The sequence below is a fragment of the Phocoena phocoena genome, chromosome 9 (genome assembly GCF_963924675.1).
Source record: "Phocoena phocoena chromosome 9, mPhoPho1.1, whole genome shotgun sequence".
Taxonomy (NCBI): Eukaryota; Metazoa; Chordata; class Mammalia; order Artiodactyla; family Phocoenidae; genus Phocoena; species Phocoena phocoena.
In genome coordinates, this window is record NC_089227.1 from 26884007 (window position 1) to 26908288 (window position 24282).

General features: G+C 36.4%; 1 protein-coding gene across 1 annotated transcript in view; it reads right to left on the bottom strand.

Moving 5' to 3' along the window:
* Positions 1 to 24282, bottom strand: part of SEMA3A (semaphorin 3A) — a 231811-nt gene that overhangs the window by 42447 nt on the left and 165082 nt on the right. Inside the window, exons 7-10 of the mRNA XM_065883393.1 lie at positions 5989 to 6131; positions 4115 to 4229; positions 3956 to 4025; positions 1190 to 1334 (exon numbers count right to left, since the gene is read on the bottom strand). Coding sequence (XP_065739465.1) covers positions 1190 to 1334; positions 3956 to 4025; positions 4115 to 4229; positions 5989 to 6131 — 473 coding nt within the window. The remainder of the gene's footprint in view (positions 1 to 1189; positions 1335 to 3955; positions 4026 to 4114; positions 4230 to 5988; positions 6132 to 24282) is intronic.

Here is a 24282-nt window from a genome sequence, read left to right on the forward strand (position 1 = left end):
GTGTGGAGAAAAGGGAACCCTCTTGCACTGTTGGTGGGAATGTAAATTGATACAGCCACTCTGGAGAACAGTATGGAGGTTCCTTAAAAAACTACAAATAGAACTACCATAGGGCCCAGCAATCCCAGTACTGGGCATATACCCTGAGAAAACCATAATTCAAAAAGAGTCATGTACCACAATGTTCATTGCAGCTCTATTTACAATAGCCAGGACATGGAAACAACCTAAATGTCCATCGACAGATGAATGGATAAAGAAGATGTGGCACATATATACAATGGAATATTACTCAGCCATAAAAAGAAATGAAATTGAGTTATTTGTAGTGAGGTGGATAGACGTAGAGTCTGTCACACAGAGTAAAGTAAGTCAGAAAGAGAAAAACAAATGCCGTATGCTAACACACCATTGTAAAGCAATTATACTCCAATAAAGATGTTAAAAAAAAATTCTTAGGGTTAGGAAATGTTGCACTGGATGGTTCCATCCACATATTCTAGAACATCTGCTGTCATATTCACTCACTTTCTACTGTATCAGTCTTTTCTTTTTTTCTCCCTACTTTAAATTGCAGACTTAAAGCTGATTTTATTTTGAGCTCTATCCACCTTTTTATAAGCCTGAATGTGCACAACATTGCTGGAAGGAGAGAGGTCAGCGATAGTAGACAGCATCTATTAAAACACCTAGGCCCTTTCCATGAGGTTTTTGTTTGTTTCTTCCTTGCATATCTTCTTTACCTATTTGAGAGATGTGTCCCACTTCCATAGGAAGATAATATTGATTTAAATTTGTTTCCTCCTATTTAATGTGCAATTCTTAAGCCTTTGCCACAATGAGAGAGAGCAAGTCTATCCTAATTGTTTCAACTCTCCGTGAAAGCCATTTTTACTATATCTCTTTCAGAAAAGAAGATAAATAAGGCTAACTGCTCAGTTTCTATTTCTCATAAATTATTGGTATTAACTACTGGTAAGCATTGAACTTAAGCACTGATGCCTGTGAAGAACATGTCTTTAAATGTGGAATTTCATGGTTATCAAAGAAAAATCCTTGCCTTTCTTTCATTTATAGTCTTGGAATTTTTATTTTACATTATCTATATTTAATATGTATGTAGCTGCTTTTTTTTTAACCTTCAGCATAAATTTATTCATTTCCTATCTTAAACACCTAGGCCACTTACAGTTCCTGGTCGTGGGTAGGGGACTCTTCCTTGATAAGGCACCCACTGGTAGTTGGGACCATCCCTGTGAGCATATGGACCCAGGAACACCCTTCTCACATCACTCATGCTATACATGCACACGGCTGACCCCTTGAAGATGTTACTAAAAAAGACAGACAGAACAAAAACAGACTTTCATCTTTACACAATGACAGAGCTATTTATACTGAGTTTTTAAATTTCAGATAGCAATTATCAATACTTGAACATAAATTCTCAAATAGTGTTTGGGAGTTTTTAAGTCACATATTTATATATATTTTAATAATACACAAGAAAGCAAAATTATGATTGCTCAAAATTCGAAGGCATGGATGAAAACACCTTTAGCACTCATAGAACATATACATATTCATTTCATAAATAGACAATATACGATATAAATATATACATTCATATCATATGTAAACATTGATAGGGAAAACATATATACAAAATCTAAAAGGTAATGATTAATTCTGATATCAGATAAAATAAAAATATAAACTTTGGTATTATGTTAAGACTTAAGCATCACTGCTGAAACCAGGAAATGTTTAAACAAGAAAGAATGTTTAAGAACACATTTTATAAACTGAAACTGGTGCAGAAGATGAATAGTCAATGTGTTATAATTTTTAACTCCCAAACGAACAAAAGTATTTGATCAAGTAACAGAGCTCGATTTGTGTGAAGGCATTTAAAATCATCTCTTTCCAACACAGAAAATCATTTTAAGTTAGTAGCTATTACACCCTAGCAAAAGTGGAGTACTATAGCAATTATCCCCATCATTTTGTTGGACAAAAAAAATCAGGTAATTGAAGCAAATTGGAAATTTACCATGAGCTGCCACAATTTCCCGTTTTATTTTGCTTATATAAATACAGCTTGAGGGATTTATTTATAAAGATATAAAACAGCTGTGCACATTAAAAATATGGAATGCATACCTTTTAATCAATCTCTACCCATAGAAAATTACATAAAAATTAGACCAAATGAAAAACTTGTGTAATAAGAGTTTATTATTGAAAACTGCTGCATCTAGACAATGTCTGGTAGAGTGCAAGCTTCATGAGGGAAGGAACCATGCTTGGCTTCTTTTCTGTAACATAAATTACATATTGCACGGTACTTGACACACGGTAAATTTCAGTATATACTTATAGAATTTAATAACAATATTTTCATAATGGAATAAGTAGCAAATTAATACATATTTGATACATCATAGTAGTTTGTAATGTTTATGTGTCCCTTTTTCATTGTTATACACTTTGCTTATCTATTGATGGAATCCATCATCATGGAAAGATCTTTTTAGGATTTACAGCTATTAAGACTAACTCATATATGACATCAATCTCGCTGAAGCAGATAGGTGAAATTATTTTACCCACTAAGCCAGTGATTCTCGAAGTGTGGTTCCTAGACCAACAGTATGGGCATCACCTGGGAATTTGTTAAAAATGCGTTCTTAGGCCCTACCCCTTCCTACTGAATCAGAGACTCTGAGGGCGGGGCCTAGCATCTGTATTTTAACAGGCTCTCTGGGCGATTCTGACGCAAGCTTAAGACTGAAAACTACTGTACTAAGCAATGAGGAAGCAGAAGAAATGAATTAATATTTGTTTAATTTGAGCCGCCCACATTTTTTTTTTTTTTTTTTTTTTTGCGGTACGCAGGCCTCTCACTGTCGTGGCCTCTCCCGTTGTGGAGCACAGGCTCCAGACGTGCAGGCTCAGCAGCCATGGCTCACGGGCCCAGCTGCTCCACGGCATGTGGGATCTTCCCGGACCGGGGCACGAACCCGTGGTCCCCTGCATCGGCAGGCGGACTCTCAACCACTGGGCCACCAGGGAAGCCCAAGCCTCCCACATTCTTTAGCGGTCATTCTGTTTTTATACTAAAGGGGAGAAATATTTAGGTATGGGAAATTGCATCTGGTTTTACTAATATAGTTTTCCTAATTTTTACATGTTACTTTAAAAATTAAGTAAAAATGTCCAATCAATTTGTAATGGCTTTAATATTTACAGAAAAAATCAGTGTTTGGACATTGTAGTTAATCTTTCTTTATGCTATCACAGTCCCTTGTAGCACTCTTCCTGACTTTTGATTTTAAAATTATTTTTCTTTTATTAAACATTTATACATATCCAAATGCATATCCCTCTTTATATGCATTTAAATATATGTTTCTTTTAGCAATTCCACGTAATGTAAACTTTATGCTGAATGTAATAGTCAGGAAATAATTACTGCTTGATTGACAGCAAGAGCTTTGAGGCACATGGGGAATGATGAAAGGAGGTGGCGGGGAGAGGGGGAAGAAGGTAGAGAGAGTGAGAGAGAAAGAGGGGGTAGGGACAAAGAAGAGAAAGGAGAGAGGAGGGAAAAAGATTTTTCACCCTTAGTTTATATCACTACAAACCTTTAACAAAACTCAGAGTTCTATGTTTATAATATTTTACATTTCACTCAGATTTTTAAAGTCAAAGCTATACAGAGGGCATGGCATACATTTTTCATCATTAAATTTATAGTAGTGAATTCTTTGCTAAAATTTATGTAAAAAATGATTTAGGTCATGACTTATTTCAGGCACCCAAGAATGCAAAAGAGCTCAAAGGTTTAGCCGACGTTGTTCTTTCAAAAATATTTTCACAAATTATGGACACTTGGAAAGCATCTAAAGGACATGAATTTTCTATGATAATAAGAGAGCAAAGTGTTATTTACCTGGAAGTTGTAAACACTCCATATACAATTGGATTTTTAGGATCTTTAGAATTCATTAGGAATACATCCTCTGTTTTAAAACAAAATTGGAGAAAGTTGCATTTTTGAAGGTAATGGCAAGGTTTGAATATTCTCTATATGACATCATCAGCTACTTACGCAATTCATCAAAATGAGTGTCAATGCCATTTGGACCTGGCACTGAACAAATGAGACGAGCTTTGAGGAATGTTGTCCATTTATTCACCAGACTTCTGTGGCCCCCGAAGTCATTCTGAAAGGAGAGAATAATGGTTTTAGAAATTGTGCATGCAAATGATAACTTCAAATATCTTATCTTCTCATATCTTGAGACAGATACAAATCACAATTCCTCATTTTTCAAATTGAGAAATGAATTTTAAATGACTAGATACAAGTAACTATGCTTTCTTATTATATTTTTGGTGAAATCTATTCACTCCAACCTTGTTCAAGGAATGACTTACAATAAATATGCCTTAGCATTAAAAAGTCACTGTACTTTTTCCATTCTGTTACCACTTGGCAATGAACGATATTACTCTTGTGTTTGTTTTGGTTTGCTTTTAGTCTCTCTTTCTTATGTAAGTTTTCCTTAAGATTTTACTCACCTAAGTAGGCTGGTTCACAAAATTAAGCACATTGGCACATAGTAGGCACTTAATGAGTATTTACTGAATGAAAGAATAACTGCATGCCTTATAACTCATACTGAAAATACACCACAAACAAAAGCATGCTAGCATCAAATATTTTTATAAGCTCAGTTGACGCAACGCTGACTTTACAAACAGCATGTTGAAAAAACATCTGCATAAATCTTAATGAAGAAAACTCATTCTAGAGCAAAAATTTTGAAAAAGTATCTTCTCACTGAAAATGAAACTTAACTGTAACCTGATGTAGCAATAAATTCTATTATGATGGTATGGATTCACCAGTAACTTATAGTCTTACAGTATTTATGTGCATATGTTTGAAGGAAAATAACTTTTTCTTCAAAAATATAACACTGATTTATATTTTGTTTATACGATTTTATTTAGTATAAAGATTTTTTAACCCTTGTAAGTACTGCTTTTAAATATGCCTTACATTTTGTGGAGAAAAGATTCTCATATATTGCATATATCATTTGCATGTTTCCAGAGCATTAAAAATTTTAATTTTCCAGTAATTTAATATACTAAAGATAAATAATTAGATGATTGGGATAGGAAAGAGGATATCCCCGCCCCCAAGACAGGGATTCTTAAAATTTCATGATTTTTTTTTTTAAAAGAAATAATTTCATTTTAAGACAGTAACTGGATTTGGCCTTGTGATTTTTCTTGAGATGAAAGGTGCTTTAATATATAATAACAGTTAGCTTCATTCATATTTCATATATACTGTACTATACAGCATAGAGGGTAAGAATAGTATTGTTATCATATTTTCACACTGATACTAATTAGTCCATAAGTATTTACTAATTTTTTATTCTATATATCTAACATTATAATACATATCACATCTGAATTTGTGCCACACAGTATATGAAAGTTCAGAGCTTCAAAATTACGTGTGTGCACATATGTGTATATAGGATGCTATAATCAAGTCATAAGAACAAGCTTTAACACTTGCCTCTTTTATATTCATACTTGAGTTATTTCCAACAAAAAATATTCATTGAAAACTTATACACTGTAGGAACCTATGCTAGGTCTGAGAATACAAAAATTATATTTTCCCAGGTAATATGAAAAAAAATTATTTCTCCAGAATTTCAAGCTAATATTATTTAATGTAATTGTGAAATAACACCTCACAACCTATACCTCTATGTTTGACTATGAAGTTATTCATAAGCAACTATAATATGTTTTCAATCTTTTTTTGGTATTTAAATATTTCTAGTGATCAGTCAAGCTTTTTAGCCATAATTTTCATTATATTTGTACAAAGGTAGAAAAGGAAAAAACTGTGATTGGACAATGATACCCTCCTCATTTTTTTCTTTACCTCACCTTGCATATCTGACCTATTCTAGCGTGAGTGGCTTTTCCAGTGTGTTCTCCATCTATCGCATTTTCACGGAAGAAAAAATACACTTTGTCATCTTCAGGGTTGTCACTTTCTGGGATGAGGTGGGCACTAATGAACCTTGGATCTGAGAGACAAATTATAGCATATATATTAATTCACAGTTGGGTAAATAAGACCATTCATTACAGTCTATTTTCAATTTTCTCTTAACCCCTATGTGACATATTTCAAGACCTAATCTCTCTTTAGTTCACTCTTTTTCAGTAGATGTGAACTGTTCTTTACGTATTTTAAAGTATGTTACAAATCACCTTATGTCTCAAACATTATTTTAGGAGTAGGTGCAGAAATCCTCCGTGTGACCATATAGCGCAGATACATCACTGGATGTTAAAACATTGTGCAAAGTGTAAGAGCTATCAAATATTACTTATTGTCATCACTATTGTTATTCTTTCTTTCAAGCATAAAATAATTTAAATCAAACTACCAATTGGTCTATTCCACTTTTGAGCAAAAACTAGGTGGGAGGGGAGAGATGAGATTCATATAAAACAAAAGAAATTTTCTCAAGTTGTACCCCATCTCATTAAATGGCATTGTCATTTACGAGGTACTCAAGCCCCAAACCGTGGAGTTACCCTTGAGTTCTCTGAGTCTCCACACACCAGTGTGTACCCCTGATATGTCACTTCAGACATATCTAAACCCTCCTATATCTTTTCAAATCACACACAATAAAATGCAAACTCCTTCCAGTGACCAGAAGTCATTTACCATCTGGTCCCTGCTACCTCACATGACTTTTCTTCTTCCTACCCCTTCCCTTCCCTAACTTACTCTTAGCCAGACATACCAAACCCCTTCCTGGTTCTCAAGCACTCTCAGCACCGCCTCAGATTCCTCACTGTGTAACTCTCTGCCCTCATATATTCTAAAGACAGGATTCTTATTTTTACTCAGGTCTTTGTTCAAAATATTACGTTATTAAAGGCATCTTTGTTGACTACCCTAATTTAAAGTGCTGAAAGCCTTACTCCTACTCACATGCATTACTCTTCTTCCTAACATTATGAAACACCTGCTATGCTACATCTCCCTGTTGCTGTCTTCTCTCTTTAATCTTCATTTGCTTATTGTCTGTCTCCCTCTCCATCCCAATGAATATCAGTTCGAGAAGAACAGGAACTTGGCGTGTTTTGTTTGATGCTATGATCCTAGAGCTTAAAATACTGAGGGCATTCAATGAATATCTGTGCAAGAAGACAAGGAAAGAGAAAAGGAAAAAACAAGGCTGCCTAGATTATGCACAAGGTGTATCTGTGATGTCTAGAGTCCCACTTCAAAACATACTTCTGTAAGTACCTGGCTTGATATGGCTGTGGGCTCATATAAATTATTTAACAAAATATAATTGCTTCACGGCTTTAACAATGTAACATACTAAGAAGCTGAGTTTGTTTCATTGAAAGCACTTAGGATTGTTGCAGGTATTTAAGTTCTCACAATAACCTACTTTTGCTCCCATGGTGTATTATGTTATCAAGTTAACTATGAAATATACACACCTAGGTCAGCACCATACTTAAAGATACCAGGAAAGGGATCAGAATATTGAAACCAGCTTTATCCATCTTATTTAGTCCTAACCTTTTCACCTGTGAGTAATCATGTCGTCATGTGTACTACACTTGTAACTTTCCTTTAGCATTTGCTCTGGGACCATGTACTTAGTATATTTCACAGGGCTACACTCCACTATCTTTTTCAGGCAAATTATACAGACCCTGTAAGTAATGCAAAACATATGAAATATTACCTATTCATATTTAAAGTTCAGTATGCCAGTGGAATAAGGGAAGGAGAATAAAACCTCAAAATTTGGAATCAGGACTAGAATTTTTAATAATACATTACTTCAACTTTAATAAACGTTGCAAAGGTGGTTTTTCTTCATAAATTTCTACTTAATCATATTCATAAACATGTTTGTATACATGTTTTTGTCTCCTGAAGAATGGTGAGTGGATTAATGTGACAATAGTACGAATTATGTTACAAACCCAAAAATTACCACCCTACTGATGAAGTCAGATTTCTAGCTTCAGAAATTCAGCATGTGCATGTATGTGTGCATGTATGTGTGCATGCATGTGCATGCAGATGTATAACACAGACCTACACGTGACAGAACTCAGTTCAATCACTTACAACTTTTGTGACATTTTAGCAAGACTCTTACCTCTCAGATCTCAGTTGCCTAAATTTCAAATTGGGTTTATTTCATGTTAAGTTCAATTCACCTTGTGTCATAAACAGTTCACATACAAATAAGTATTTTAAACTGAAATAGTACATGTGAAACAACTTTGTAAAATATTAACAAATGTACTATGTTGTTATGATGATGATACTAAAAGGAAGCCTCAATCACATGTTAAGTTATCATTATAAGATCTCATTATAATACAGCTGCAGAATTAAAGTGAAAAATCATACTTTCTTCTGCTTTAATGATGAAAAAATGGAGAAGTCGGTTTAATACTACCTCCCGTATTAAGGAAGTTGTTCATATAAACACTTGAATAACTTGAAGGATTTCAAGTAATTAAATCCAACTACCTTTTATTTGATCACAAATACATGCAAGGCACTAAGTATAAAACAAAATGAATAATATATATCCCTTGTTTTCAGAAAGCTACAATCTAGCAAAAGTGATGTTAGAAACATACAAATGAGAACAAAGCAAACAATATTTTATACTTATAGATATTCTCTTAAGTTAGTATTTGGGCATGAAAAAAGGAGTTATCAAGCATCATGCTTCCATCTCTAAAATATGTGAAGATAATTATCATCTTACAAATGTGGACTCTAGTAGGAAATAATTCAAACAAGTTATCACGTACATTAATTGTTTAAAGGGTCTTCAAGTCTAGTCTCTCCTTTAGTATCTGATATTACAGGCACAGAGGATTTGGTAGGTGAATTAACAGTTTGACACAGCTTCAGATTACAGACAAAAAAATACCATTAGGCATAGAAAACAAAAGCCAAATATATCAAAATAGTAAAAGAGATTATCTAAGAAAAACAATGTTAATTGTCTTCAAGAAATTTAGGTTATATCTTATACTTGAAAAAACATTCACTCTAATTTCAAAATAAATTAGGTCTTTAGTTGATCTCTTCCAAAAATTTAAAAGAAGCCATTCTTCTAATATTTCAAATTTAGAAAATCTTTTTTTTTTGGCCAAAATCTCTGCTCACTGTTCATTTTCTACTTATGCTCCAAAGTTTGCCTCTCCCTTCCTTGCCCCTCTTATTCTCTCAGTCTATTCCCCTCCCCTCTGGTGAATTCCCCTCTTTATCACATGAACATTCTAACCAGTCATTCTAATTGTCTTCCCTATCATCCTAGAACCTCTTGGCTTCCTAAACCTCCACTTACCTGCCTTTGAAATCCCAGAACTTTTTTTTCCTTTGCCCCCATACCTAAGCCAGGATGAAGAAAACCATATAATCGTAGTAAATGGATTTGCTATAAATTCAAGTTATTTATCCTAAACAAGAATTCTAGTGTTGCTAAGTAATTGTTTTATTTACTTTTAGTGGCTCACCTTAGACTTATTATCAGCTACTGTTTAAAATCATTCTCATTGTCTTCAGAACAACTAATGTGCCATCTCTCAATCTACCCACCAGAGATGGACTTTCTAATTTGTTATATGGCTGAGACCAAGGCCATTCAGTAAGAACTCCCTCCTTTTGCTTCCTTCACACCCCCCGTAATTGTTCTTTTCTTCCTTTCTGTGGAAGAATTATTTCCCTTCCATAATATATATAAGGCCTCTCTCTATTTGCTCTCAATCTAATAATCTACAGAATGTTGCTCCATTGAGCAATCGCTATTCTTCATGTAATCACTTACATTTATATTTTCATTTATCAAATATCTCCTAATCATTTACTCTATGCCCTGAATTGTGGAAGATTAGGGGATATTGTGATGAAATGTTTTCTGCCTACATGGTGCTTACTATCTGTGAGGGAATACCAACAGTTAAACAGAGCAATTATCAAACTGCACGTAACAAAAATGAGTTTGGAACGAATGCAGTGAGAAATAGAAGGGACAACTGATCTTGCTTTGAAGGAATTAGGGAGTTTTTCTCAGAAGATATGACATGTAATTCAAAACCTGAAGAATAAGAGCTTCCCAGGTAGAAGAAACACAGGTGCAAGGTCACAGAAACAACAGAGAATGTTGTGCAACAGGACAGAGAGCTGGTCAGAGAGGATGACAGAAAGTTAAGCAGAGGCCAGCATAAGAAGGAAGTTTATTGTTCAGGAGTTTATTGTCCTAACGGCTAAAAGGGAAACCAATGAAGTATTTTAAACCTAGTAATGACATTACCAGGTTTCTATTTTAAGAAGATCACTGGCTGCTGTAGGAAAAAAATATATACTGAGGCAAGAATGAAGGCAGAAAGATTACTTAGAAGACTAGTGAGAAATGATGGTGATGTGGACTTGTATGATAGAAGAGACATACGCAGAGATTATGGGAAAGTAGAACCAATGGATTATGTTCACTGATAAGATGTTGAATGTGAGAAGCAGTAAGAAAAATCATGGTAAAATTAAAGGAAAGACTGCTTTAAACAACTGGTGGGATAGGAATCATTTAGCATGAAGTAACACTCGAGGAAGACTAGATACGAGATGTGGAAGAAAGACTAGCTCAGTTTAGTGCATCTTTAGAGGCAGATGCTTGTGAAGTTATCCCTTAGAGCAGGAAATACAAGACCTTAGAGAAGCAGGAACCAAGATGGCAGAGTAGAAGGACGTGCTCTCACTCTCTCTTGCAAGAACACCAGAATCACAACTAACTGCTGGACAATTATCGATAGGAAGACACTGGAACTCACCAAAAAAGATACCCCACATCCAAAGACAAAAGAGAAGCCCCTGTGAGGGGTGCAATCACAGTAAAATCAAATCCCATAACTGGTGGGTGGGTGACTCACAGACTGGAGAACACTTACCACAGAAGTCCACCAACGGGAGTGAAGGTTCTGAGCCCCACGTCAGGCTTCCCAACCTGGGGATCCGGCAAGGGGAGGAGGAATTCCTAGAGAATCAGACTTTGAAGTCTAGTGGGATTTGATTGCAGGACTTTGACAGGACTGGGGAACAGAGACTCCACTCTTGGAGGGAACACACAAAGTAGTGTGTGCATCGGGACCCAGGGGAAGGAGCAGTGACCCCATAGGAGACTGAACCAGACCTGCCTGCTAGTGTTGGAGGGTCTTCTGCAGAGGCAGGGGGCAGCTGTGGCTCACCGTGGGGACAAGGACATTTGCAGCACAAGTTCTGGGAAGTACTCCTTGGCATGAGCCCTCCCAGAGTCGGCCATTAGCCCCATAAAGAGCCAGGGTAGGCTCCAGTGTTGGGTCACCTCAGGCTAAACAACCAACAGGGAGGGAACCCAGCCCCACCCATCAGCAGTCAGGTGGATTAAAGTTTTACTGAGCTCTGCCCACCAGAGCAACAGTCAGCTCTCCCACCACCAGTCCCTCCCATCAGGAAACTTGCACAAGACTCATGAGGCTATCTAAGTCTCATGAACCAGAGGGCAGACAGCAGAAGCAAGGAGACTACAATCCTGCAGCCTGTGGAACAAACACCACATTCACAGAAAGATAGACAAGATGAAAAGGCAGAGGGCTATGTTCCAGATGAAGGAACAAGACAAAACCCCAGAAAAACAACTAAATGAAGTGGAGATAGGGAACCTTCCAGAAAACAGAATTCAGAATAATGATAGTGAAGATGATCCAGGACCTCGGAAAAAGAATGGAGGCAAAGATCGAGAAGATGCAAGAAATGTTTAACAAAGACCTAGAAAAATTAAAGGACAAACAAACAGAGATGAACAATACAATAACTGAAATGAAAAATATACTAGAAGGAATCAATAGCAGAATAACTGAGGCAGAAGAATGGGTAAGTGACCTGGAAGACAGAATGGTGGAAATCACTGGTGTGGAACAGAATAAAGAAAAAGAATGAAAAGAAATGAAGACAGCCTAAGAGACCTCTGGGACAACATTAAATGCAACAACATTTGCATTATAGGCCTCTCAGAAGGAGAAGAGAGAGAGAAAGGACCCGAGAAAATATATGAAGAGATTATAGTCGAAAACTTGCCTAACATGGGAAAGGATATAGCCACCCAAGTCCAGGAAGCGCAGAGAGTCTCTCTCATACAGGATAAACCCAAGGAGAAACACACCAAGACACATAGTAATCAAATTGGCAAAATTTAAAGACAAAGAAAAATTATTGAAAGCAGCAAGGGAAAAACGACAAATAACATACAAGGGAACTCCCATAAGGTTAACAGCTCATTTCTCAGCAGAAACTCTACAATCCAGAAAGGAGTGACATGATATACTTAAAGTGATGAAAGGGAAGAACGTACAATCAAGATTACTCTACCCGGCAAGGATCTCATTCAGATTCCATGGAGCAATCAAAAGCTTTACAGACAAGCAAAAGTGAAGAGAATTCAGCACCACTAAACCAGCTCTACAACAAATGCTAAAGGAACTTCTCTAAGTGGGAAACAGAAGAGAAGAAAAAGACGCACAGGGCTTCCCTGGTGGCACAGTGGTTGAGAGTCCGCCTGCTGATGCAGGGGACATGGGTTCGTGCCCTGGTCTGGGAAGATCCCACATGCCGTGCAGCCGCTGGGCCCGTGAGCCATGGCTGCTGAGCCTGTGTCCAGAGCCTATCCTCCGCAACGGGAGAGGCCACGACAGTGAGAGGCCTGCGTACCGCAAAAAAAAAAAAAAAAAAAAAAAAGACGCACTAAAACAAACCCAAAACAATTAAGAAAATGGTAATAGGAACATACATATCGATAATTACATTAAACATGAATGGATTAAATGCTCCAACCAAAAGACACGGGCATGCTGAATGGATACAAAAACAAGACACACCTATATGCTGTCTACAAGAGACCCACTTCAGATCTAGGGACACATTCAGACTGAAAGTGAGGGGATGGAAAAAGATATTCCATGCAAATGGAAATCAAAAGAAAGCTGGAATAGCAATTCTCATATCAGATAATACAGACTTTAAAATAAAGAATGTTACAAGAGACAAGGAAGGACACTACGTAATGATCAAGGGATCAATCCAAGAAGAAGATGTAACAATTGTAAATATTTATGCACCCAACACAGGAGCACCTCAATACATAAGGCAATTGCTAAGAGCTATAAAAGAGGAAATAAGACAGTAACACAGTAATAGTGGGGAACTTTAACACCTCACTTACACCAATGGACAGATCATCCAAAATGAAAAAAAATAAGGAAACACAAGCTTTAAATGACAAGATAGACCAGGTAGATTTAATTGATACGTATAGGACGTTCCATCCAAAAACAGCAGATTACACTTTCTTCTCAAGCGCACACAGAATATTCTCCAGGACAGTTCATAAATTGGGTCACAAATCAAGCCACAGTAAATTTAAGAAAATTGAAATAATATCAAGCATCTTTTCTGAACACAACGCTATGAGATTAGAAATAAATTACAGGGGAAAAAAATGTAAAAAACACAAACACATGGAGGCTAAACAATACGTTACTAAATAACCAAGAGACCACTGAAGACATCAAAGAGGAAATCAAAAGATATCTGGAGACAAATGACAGTGAAAACACGATGATCCAAAACCTATGGGAGGCAGAAAAGCAGTTCAAGACGGAAGTTTATAGCTATACAAGCCTACCTCAAGAAACAAGAAAAATCTCAAATAAACAATCTAACCTTACACCTAAAGGAACTAGAGAAAGAAGAACAAACAAAACCCAAAGTTAGCAGAAGGAAAGAAATCATAAAGATCAGAGCAGAAATAAATGAAATAGAAACAAAGAAAACAATAGCAAAGATCAATAAAACTAAAAGCTGGTTCTCTGAGAAGATAAACAAAATTGATAAACCATTAGTCAGACTCATCAAGAAAAAGAGGGAGAGGACTCAAATCAATAAAATTAGAAATGAAAAAGGAGAAGTTACAACTCACACAGCAGAAAAAAGAAAGCATCCTAAGAGACTACTACAGTCAAATCTATGCCAATAAAATGGACAACCTGGAAGAAATGGACAAGTTCTTAGAAAGGTATAACCTTCCAAGACTGAAACAGGAAGACGTAGAAAATATGAACAGATCAATCACAAGTAATGAAATGGAAATTGTGATTAAAAATCTTCCAAAAAGAAAAAAATCTTCCAACAAACAAATTCCAGGACCAGATGGCTTCACAGGTGAATTCTACCAAACATTTAGAGAAGCGCTAACACCCATCCTTCTCAAGCTCTTCCAAAAAATTGCAGAGGAAGGAACACTCCCAAACTCATTCTATGAGGCCACCATCACCCTGATACCAAAACCAGACAAAGATACTACAAAAAAAGAAAATTACAGACCAATATCACTGATGAATATAGATGCAAAAATCCTCGACAAAGTACTAGCAAACAGAAGCCAACAACACATTAAAAGGATTATACACCATGATCAAGTGGGATTTATCCCAGGGATGCAAGGATTCTTCAATATACGTAAATCAATCAATGTGATAAACCATATTAACAAATGGAAGAACAAAAAGCATATGATCATCTCAATAGATGCAGAAAAAGCTTTTGACAAAATTCAACACCCATTTATGATAAAAACTCTCCAGAAAGTGGGCATAGAGGGAACCTACCTCAACACAATAAAGGCTATATATGACAAAACCCCAGCAAACATCATTCTCAATTGTGGAAAACTGAAATCATTTTCTCTAAGATCAGGAACACGACAAGGATGTCCACTCTCACCACTATTATTCAACATAGTTTTGGGAGTGCTACCCATGGCAATCAGAGACGAACAAGAAATAAGAGGAATGCAAATTGGAAAAGAAGAAGTAAAACTGTCACTCTTTGCAGATGACATGATACTATACATAGAGAATCCTAAAGATGCCACCAGAAAACTAACAGAGCTAATCAATGAATTTGGTAAAGTTTCAGGATACAAAATTAATGCACAGAAATCTCTTGCATTCCTATATACTAATGATGAACAATCTGAAAGAGAAATTAAGGAAACACTCCCATTTACCACTGCAACAAAAAGAAGAAAATACCTAGGAATAAATCTACCTAAGGAGACAAAAGACCTGTATGCAGAATACTATAAGACACTGATGAAAGAAATTAAGGATGATACCAACAGATGGAGAGATATACCATGTTCTTGGATTGGAAGAATCAATATTGTGAAAATGACTATACTACCCAAAGCAATCTACGATTCAATGCAATCCCTATCAAATTACCAATGGCATTTTTTACGGAAGTAGAACAAAAAAATCTTAAAATTTGTATGGAGACACAAAAGACCCCAAATAGCCAAAGCAATCTTGAGAAAGAAAAACGGAGCTGGAGGAATCAGGCTCCCTGACTTCAGACTGTACTAGAAAGCTACAGTAATCAAGAAAATGTGGTATTGGCACAAAAACAGAAACATAACTCCATGGAACAAGATAGAAAGCCCAGAGATAAACCTACGCACCTATGGTCAACTAATGTATGAAGAAGGAGGCAAGGATATACAATGGAGAAAAGAGAGTCTCTTCAATAAGTGGTGCTGGGAAAACTGGGCAGCTACATGTAAAAGAATGAAATAAGAACACTCCCTAACACCATACACAAAAGTAAACTGAAGATGGATTAGAGACCTAAATGTAAGACAGGACACTATAAAACTCTTAGAGGAAAACATAGGAAGAATACTCTTTGACATAAATTACAGCAAGATCTTTTTTGACCCACCTCCTAGAGTAATGGAAATAAAAACAAAAATAAACAAATGGGACCTAATGAAACTTAAAAGCTTTTGTACAGCAAAGGAAACCATAAACAAGATGAAAAGACAACCCTCAGAATGGGAGAAAAGACAACCCTCAGAATGGGATTGCAAAGGAATCAATGGACAAAAGATTAATCTCCAAAATATATAAAGAGCTCATGCAGCTCAATATTAAAAAAACAAACAACCCAATCCAAAAATGGGCAGAAGACCTAAATAGACATTTCTCCAAAGAAGACATACAGATGGCCAAGCACATGAAAAGCTCTCAACATCACTAATTTTTAGAGAAATGCAAATCAAAACCACAATGAGGTTATCACCTCACACCAGTTAGAATGGGCGTCATCAGAAAATCTACAAACAACAAATGTTGGAGAGGGTGTGGAGAAAAGGGAACCCTCTTGCACTGTTGGTGGGAATGTAAATTGATACAGCCACTATGGAGAACAGTATGGAGGTTTCTTAAAAAAGTAAAAATAGAATTACCATATGACCCAGCAATCCCACTACTGGGCACATACCCAGAGAAAACCATAATTCAAAAAGACACATGTACCCCAACGTTCACTGCAGCACTATTTACAATAGCCAGGTCATGGAAGCAACCTAAACGCCCATCGACAGACAAATGGATAAAGAAGATGTAGTATATATATACCCAATGGAATATTACTCAGCCATAAAAGGAACGAAACTGGGTCATTTGTTGAGACATGGATGGATCTAGAGACTGTCATACAAAGTAAGTCAGAAAGAGAAAAACAAATATTGTATATTAACGCATATATGTGGAACCTAGAAAAAGGGTACAGATAGACTGGTCTGCAGGGTAGAAATTGAGACACAGATGTAGAGAACAAATGTATGGACACCAAGGGGGGATAGCGGTGTGGAGGTGGGGGCGGTGGGGGGATGAATTGGGAAATTGGGATTGACATGTATATACTGATGTGTATAAAATTGATGACTAATAAGGACCTGCTGTATAAAAAAAAGTAAATAAAATGCAAAAATTAAAAAAAAAAGAGATTAGAAAAGAGGCCTATAGTTGAAGCTATTCAAAAGTGAAGTCAATGGGGTGATTAGGAGGGTATAGAATAAAAAGATAAAAGAGGATAGAATGGAGCCCTGAGAAAAGTGATGAAAAGCATGAAGAAATCTAGCAACTGGGGAGCTGTAAAATGAAGGGAAGAAGGCAATCTTTTGTTGAATTTTCAATATTTTAAGTCTTTTTATCCTGAGAAAGAAAAAGAAAACCAGAAAACTTCCACGGACACTCCATGGAATCTATTGTGGTTTCTTTTTTTTTTGCGGTACGCGGGCCTCTCACTGTCGTGGCCTCTCCCATTGTGGAGCACAGGCTCCGGACGCGCAGACTCAGCGGCCATGGCTCTCGGGCCCAGCCGCTCCGCGGCATGTGGGATCTTCCCGGACCCGGGCACAAACCCGTGTCCCCTGCATCGGCAGGCGGACTCTCAACCACTGCGCCACCAGGGAAGCCCTATTGTGGTTTCTTGCACCCATTAAGCCATAGAACTTCTTGCGAGAGTACATATACTCCCTGCCCCAGTTACCACTTGCTTCTCAACTCTTTGCTGTCTATAGATTTTGGAAACTTTCACCATTGGTAGTGTTCTTAATGAGAAACAACAGAAACCACCAAATCAGCAAATTGGTACTCATCCTCCTTTGGTTGTCTTTAGCCATTGACACAATGAAATATTCAGATCTTTCCCCCAATTTTTATTGCTTTTCTGGTTTGTGGCTTTTTTGTCTCTGAGCCTGAATTGTTAATAATCAAATCTTCATAATTTCCTTTAGGACTCTCTTTTCCTAAATCCCTAAATATAGACATTCCTTAAATTTTGCGGGGGCACTTTTATTTCTTTCTACTCCTATAAATAAAGTCATCTCCTAGTATTGCTTCCATTATTTTAATATTCTTAATTTTCTTTATTTTTAAAGTTTTTTTCTTTGGGGATTTATTCACTTATAATGCTTCAATATCACCAAACTATATAAAACTTTCTTTTCTTCCTACATCCACTTCTGCACTTCAAAATTTTGGCAAAAATTTTCTACTTAGATATCCCACTGCAACTTTAATTCGTCATGCCTAGCAAAGAACTTGTCAACTTTTCCTTAAAAACTGCTTCTGCTCTTACCGTTCCATTTTGGTTAATGTCAAGAGCAGCTAGATATAAAATGTGTTTTTACCTTACACTGCCCCCATCTCCTGCAGGACTTCTGTTCTCTACTCTAAATTTATTATCAAACTTATACCTGCTATTGTTTTCACTTCTTCTCCCTGTTTTATAGTCTTAAATTTGCCAGCACCATTCTTGTCCTTTTCACTTAACAGTTATATTTTTAGAATCATCTAACTGGTCTTCCACATGTATTATCTATTTCTTCTAAGCCATCATCCATGCAGTGCTACAGAAATAAATACAAATGCATTTACACCATATATTTTCCAGAACAGATTTCAAGTGTCATAGGATATGACAAAGTAGCATAAATTAAGGTGTGGCAAGCAGAAAGGGCAATAGGGCTGATATTACTCTGGGCCAGTAACAGGGCTAAAAGGAGATACTACATTCATCAATACACCTGCTTAAGATGGGCCACGGTTTTGGTTCAGAACTTTCTAGCACAAAAGGAAAGTGAGAAACCTTGTCAGTTTCATTATTCACACTGTCTCTGATATGGAAAATAAACTAAGGGCAATCCACATCATCCATGAACTAACCTCGACTTACTTTCCAGTAGAACTGACCACAGTTTCCCTTCTTTAGCCCCTTAGTGAACCTGCATATCATTCTAGAAGACAACACATCTACCACCTTCACAGTCATTTATCTCACAAAACATGGAGGAAAATTTGCTTCTACCTCTTCTATATCACTTAATTCTTTTTCTATTGTGTTCATCCTCATATTTGTTATGATAGGCATTTGTCCTATATTTCTCCCTCTCTTACCTTCAGCTTCTATATATACTAAAAATTTACTTTGAATCTATCTCACTGCAGCTACCCAAATGTAGGCCCTTCTCTCTTCTCTCCTGGCAGCCACATTCAATGGTTTCCCCGCTTCTGGCCTCACCTTCTCCAAACCACCTTGTATGGTCTACCTCCTTTTAACATACAAACCATTCCCTGGCACCTGGTGCATATTCCTCAATCAGAATCCATAAAACTCTAATAATTTGTTTTCTTTCCCCTCTATTCTTGTAAGCTGATCTCTCTATATTTTCCTAGTTCTTCCAGTATAATTTCTGAAATAGAACATCACTCCTAAATGAATGAATTAACTAATGAATGAATTTGCTGAACTAAAATGTGTAAGGTTTTTTTTTTTTTTTTAAAGAATCACATTTTCTTGCTTTTTGACATAGTTCATTGAAGCTTTGGGGATGAACAGAACTCATCATAGCCTTAACAAAGGTTCCTGGTTAAAGAAATGCTGAGACATGCTTCTTTAAATTGCAACTATTTCTAAGAGTTATTATGCAACAGTGGGTTTTCAAAATGTTCTTCTGAAATGTTATTAATGTTCTTTGAACTTGGAAGAAGCTTTTCTTTTTCTGATTGCATCCTTTTATATTAGGTAATGCAGTGAAAAAAGATTATCTGTTTTCAATTTTTCAAAATAAGATTTCATCAATAGGATTAAGATATCAGAAAGCATGTTTCTCCATTTTATGAAGCTAAGAACAATGCATATGTTAGGGGTCAGAGACTACCACTGTCCTGAGAAACTTCAAGCAATTCAATAACTTGCCATGTGATCAAAAACTCCGCATGGAAAAGTTTTACCAAAATTCATTCAGATTGACCTACTTTATTAGCTCTCCTTAGGAATCTAAGAAAATTCATGGTATTCACAAAGGGAGTTATTGTACTTCCAGTTACTCCCAGCAAATGGCAAGCAGAAATGAAAACCCCAAACCCACTACTTTTTCTTTTAAAATTTGTGTTCTGTAACCCATTACATCAGAGATTGTCTATTTCCAGTCCTCAGATACAAATTCCTGATTTCAATATGGCCCAAGTCCATTGAAACTAACAGACACATATTTACAGATTTTTAAATAATGTAAACAGTTACAATGCCCCTAGATTCCTCTCCACATTGCAACCCTGTACAGTTCTCTATTCTGTAAAGTTCACAAAATCCCAAGTGACAATGACTTAACAAAATCTTTGAGCTTGTACAATTTGAAAATATTTCTTGCAATGTGAAGCAGGAAGTTGATGTGGATGTGTATTAAAAGCTGAACATCAAAAGAAAAGGGCAAAATCCATTTAAGCAAGATCAAAGTGCATTAATCTTGCCGGTACACAACTGCAATGTAAACACTACAAAGGGTACATAGAGTTGGAAAGATTCTCTCATCTGGATAGCTTAAGTGGTATGCCTTTGGGGAAGAAACTTTGTCTTTACAGGTACTGTGCTACTTTTGCAATGCCCCTGAGCACAGGGTAGAACCTGAACAAATAATCATATTTAATACTCTTGGGCCAATGCTATCATGTGAAGCATGGAATCTTTAATCATGATAATAGCAATAAATGGTGAGTAAATACACTTCTCTTTTCATTCCTCCTTTATCTCTGTTACTATTCCCTTGACATTCTTCTACACCTCATCCCACAGATGCCATTTCTTGCCAAATTCACGTTTGGGCACCACCTGCTACTTGTAACAGTACCACTCTGTCGAAATATTTTTAGCACCTGCAAATTAAACTGTCCTTCAGGTGCAATCTCACATTTAATGAAAATGACACTTTGGCACGGGACATACGGCTGCCTTTATGATTCATTTGCCAGCTTGAGCTTATGTAAATAATGAACACATTTTGCTGCTCTCAGCATTAGGATCAATCGGATTCGCTAGTATGGCAAAATTCTGTCCAGCATTTGACTGGACGTCTCCCTTCCACCGACAATCCCCAAAGAACAAGAACATCCAACTGAAATTGTAGAAATATTTTTTCTGAAAATGAATCAAATCTACTGGATGATTAATTAAGGCTTTTGGAATACCTATAAATTTAAAAGGTAGGACATACATTGGTTTTCTAGGACATAAATTACTGATAGTTCAACTGGACAGAGGATGGAATTAATGATTATAAACTCTCTTGTGCAACTTTAAGAGGAATAGTTAGTTTCACCCCATGAAACATTCAGACAATCCTCTTGTAAAGCATATTAGGGGGTTCCAGACCAGAACAGAAGGAAAAAACCCCACTGCAGAAGAACAGCCCTAATCACCTAGCTCTGTGAATCAATCCTGACACCATCTATGAGAGGACAGGAAGGCTTGAAAATTCACATAGTTCACAAAAAAACATATACACTCTTGTTCTCTTCACACTTAAAAGGTGATTTCACTGACATTATGACTATGTAGGAAGGAAAATCCTTACTAAATATATACCTTGAATTAACAGCATAAAAATAAACAAATTCTTACTTCATTGTACATATATAAAAACTGTTCTGTGATAGGAGTCAAAGAAAACTGGATAGAAACGAGGCTTCTCCCACTCACTAGACTTGTAACTTCAAAAAATTAATTAACGTCAACTAGCCTCAGTTTCTTTATCTGTCAGAAGCATATGCCTCTGAGGGGTGCTGGGAGAATTACATTAGAAAATATATATACATCTACACCTACATATACACAATACGTCTGTCTGTCTATCTATCTATCATCTCCCTCCCTATCTATATCACTATATCACAGGGCTTCAAAATTGCTAGCTGTTATTATTTTAGAACACTGTTTATAAAACTTTGAGAAATATCCTATGTAAATATATTTTTTAAAGTTAATGGTGGGAATTCCCTGGAGGTCCAGTGGCAAAGACTACATGCTTCCACTGCTGGGGGCCCGGGATCGATCCCTGGGCAGGGAACTAAGATCCTGCAAGCTGCGTGGTGCCACCAAAAAAAAAAAAGGGGGGGGGGGATAAAAGTTTATCGTAACAGAAACTTAGATTGCTAATGAAAGCAAGCTGAATCACAAGCCAGCTGACAAGAAAGCTATAAACCTGTTAAAGACAACTGAGAAGAACAAAGACCAATTGTAAATTATGTAAATCGTATAACTTCATTTTTACAATAAAAAAAAATATTTCCAGTATCACAGCCTTAGACTTCAAAATACTTACAAGTTGCTGATGGGGAAAAATCCTCACCAGATGAAGGCCAGTGCACCAGGATGGCAGCCATAGTGACTAGTTTCTTCCCCTTTCAGCTCTAATGCAACGTACGGGGGGGGGGGGGGGGGGGGGAGGCCCCAAAGAATCAGAAGACCATGAATGGGAACTTCCAGCACATTGGGAATGCAGGGAATGCAGCGTAAGGTCATCTCACATGCTTAGCTAACAGCCTAAACATAATGGATGTATCATTTTTGGCTGTGGAACACAAAAACCTCTGGCTGCCAAGGAACAGGCCTGGAAAAACTTTTGATGCTTAGCTGGCTGGGAAACTATGAACAGCTCTTGGGATAGTTTAACCCGAAGAAAGGTTCAAAATGAATCATGCCAGGAAAGAGAGAAGGGCTGATTAGAATGGAAGATGAGCACAAACGGTAAGTGAAAATAAAAAGTACTATTTATTTTGTCCCTTCCTTGTCCTTCTTATACATTATTTTAAACCACACTCATCCCAGAAAGAAACTCTGACATTAAGACTCAACAAATGCTCAAAATGCAAACTAGAAACTGGCAAAGCTAGGATGTGAACAAGAGCTGAGTTTTTTTTATGGCATCAAGCAGCATCAAATATTTATACCCATGTATTCTGTAATTTTTGTAATATGTCTCTAGGTTGCATATACACAAACACTATTTGATTATTATTTACTATTTTAATAAAGAGATCAGCTTTTAACTTTAATAAAAAATGAGTGGAAAACCTTGACACTTTCTACCACTTCAGACTCCTTTAAAAGGCATTCAAGGTCTTCACTATCCAGTGCCCCCCTGTATAATTCTAGGCTCACCTCCCATTGCATTTCCCTCTGTTTCTTCCTCTCTTATCACTCTGGATTCTCAGAACTTTCATTCTTTCATGCAAATTCTCTATGAAGAATCAAGCCAAATTTTCAAGATCCTTTTCAAGTATTTTCCAAAAGTTCTTTCTTTAAATTCTTCCAGTGGAAATTTGTCTTCTGGGTTTCCACAATATTTTGTTTAGACTTCAATTAAAGTAGTTATACCATCTCACCTGCCCTAAATTATTCTTTACGATATAGGATGCTTCTTCACAAAGTTCTTTTGAGGCAGGGCTTTGTCATTCATCTTCAAATCTTCTCTGCTTCTTAAGATAGTACATTACCCTTTAAGTTCTAACTGAACTCAACTGAACACTACCTATTTATATAATTGTCTTACAGTTTGTAAACTGCCTTCACATAGATGATGGCAGAGTAACTGCACAGAGGTTAAGGTTAGGGGGCTGTCGCAGCATTCAGCTAAGCTCTACCACTTACTAACTGTGTGACCCTGAGCAAATTATTTAACATATCTGTGTCTCATCATAAGGTGAGAATATGGACATGTTATAAGTATCAAATGACCTAACAGAGTTGAAACACATGGATGGAGAACAACAATAACTGTCATTATTTTCCCATGGTTCGTTACCTCTGCTTCATTGTTTATCCATGTGCTGTTCATCAGAAATCATTTAAGAAGAGTACCATTGAAGTAAACAAAAAAAAAGTATCTTTTTTAAAAAATAGGGGTGGAAGATAAAGGGCAGAAGCAAAGGGCAAATCAAGAGCTCCTTTTTTCACATCAGGTGCCATAATGAAAGAGAAGATCAAAACGAGTCAAAAACTAAAAAGATCGGCAGCCGCACTGTTCTTCACACCGACTTAGATAAAGACACATGGACTTAAAATACTCAAAAGGAGGTTTGATTCTCAATGCTAGGCCTTGCCTAGCCGAGCAAGACTAGATGTGCTGCAACATTTATAGGTGCTTTCCTTGTATATTTTCCTTGTATTAACAAATGTACACCATGAGTGTACTCATCATGTTTGCATTATTTAAATGATTATTGTTTTTAATTACATTATGTATAAGTAAGATTACATGGGTGTGTATAATCATTATGAGGTAATTAAAATTATTTTGATTGTTAAAAGAATTTTTTAAAGTAGAGAAAGGAATTCCTCAAAAATGTATCACTCCCATGGTTGCTGCCTCTCCCTTTCCTATAATTTTTTTTCCCAACTTAATCAATCTGATTCCCCAATTCCCAGGATATTCTAGGCTTGAGCAGAACTTTTTG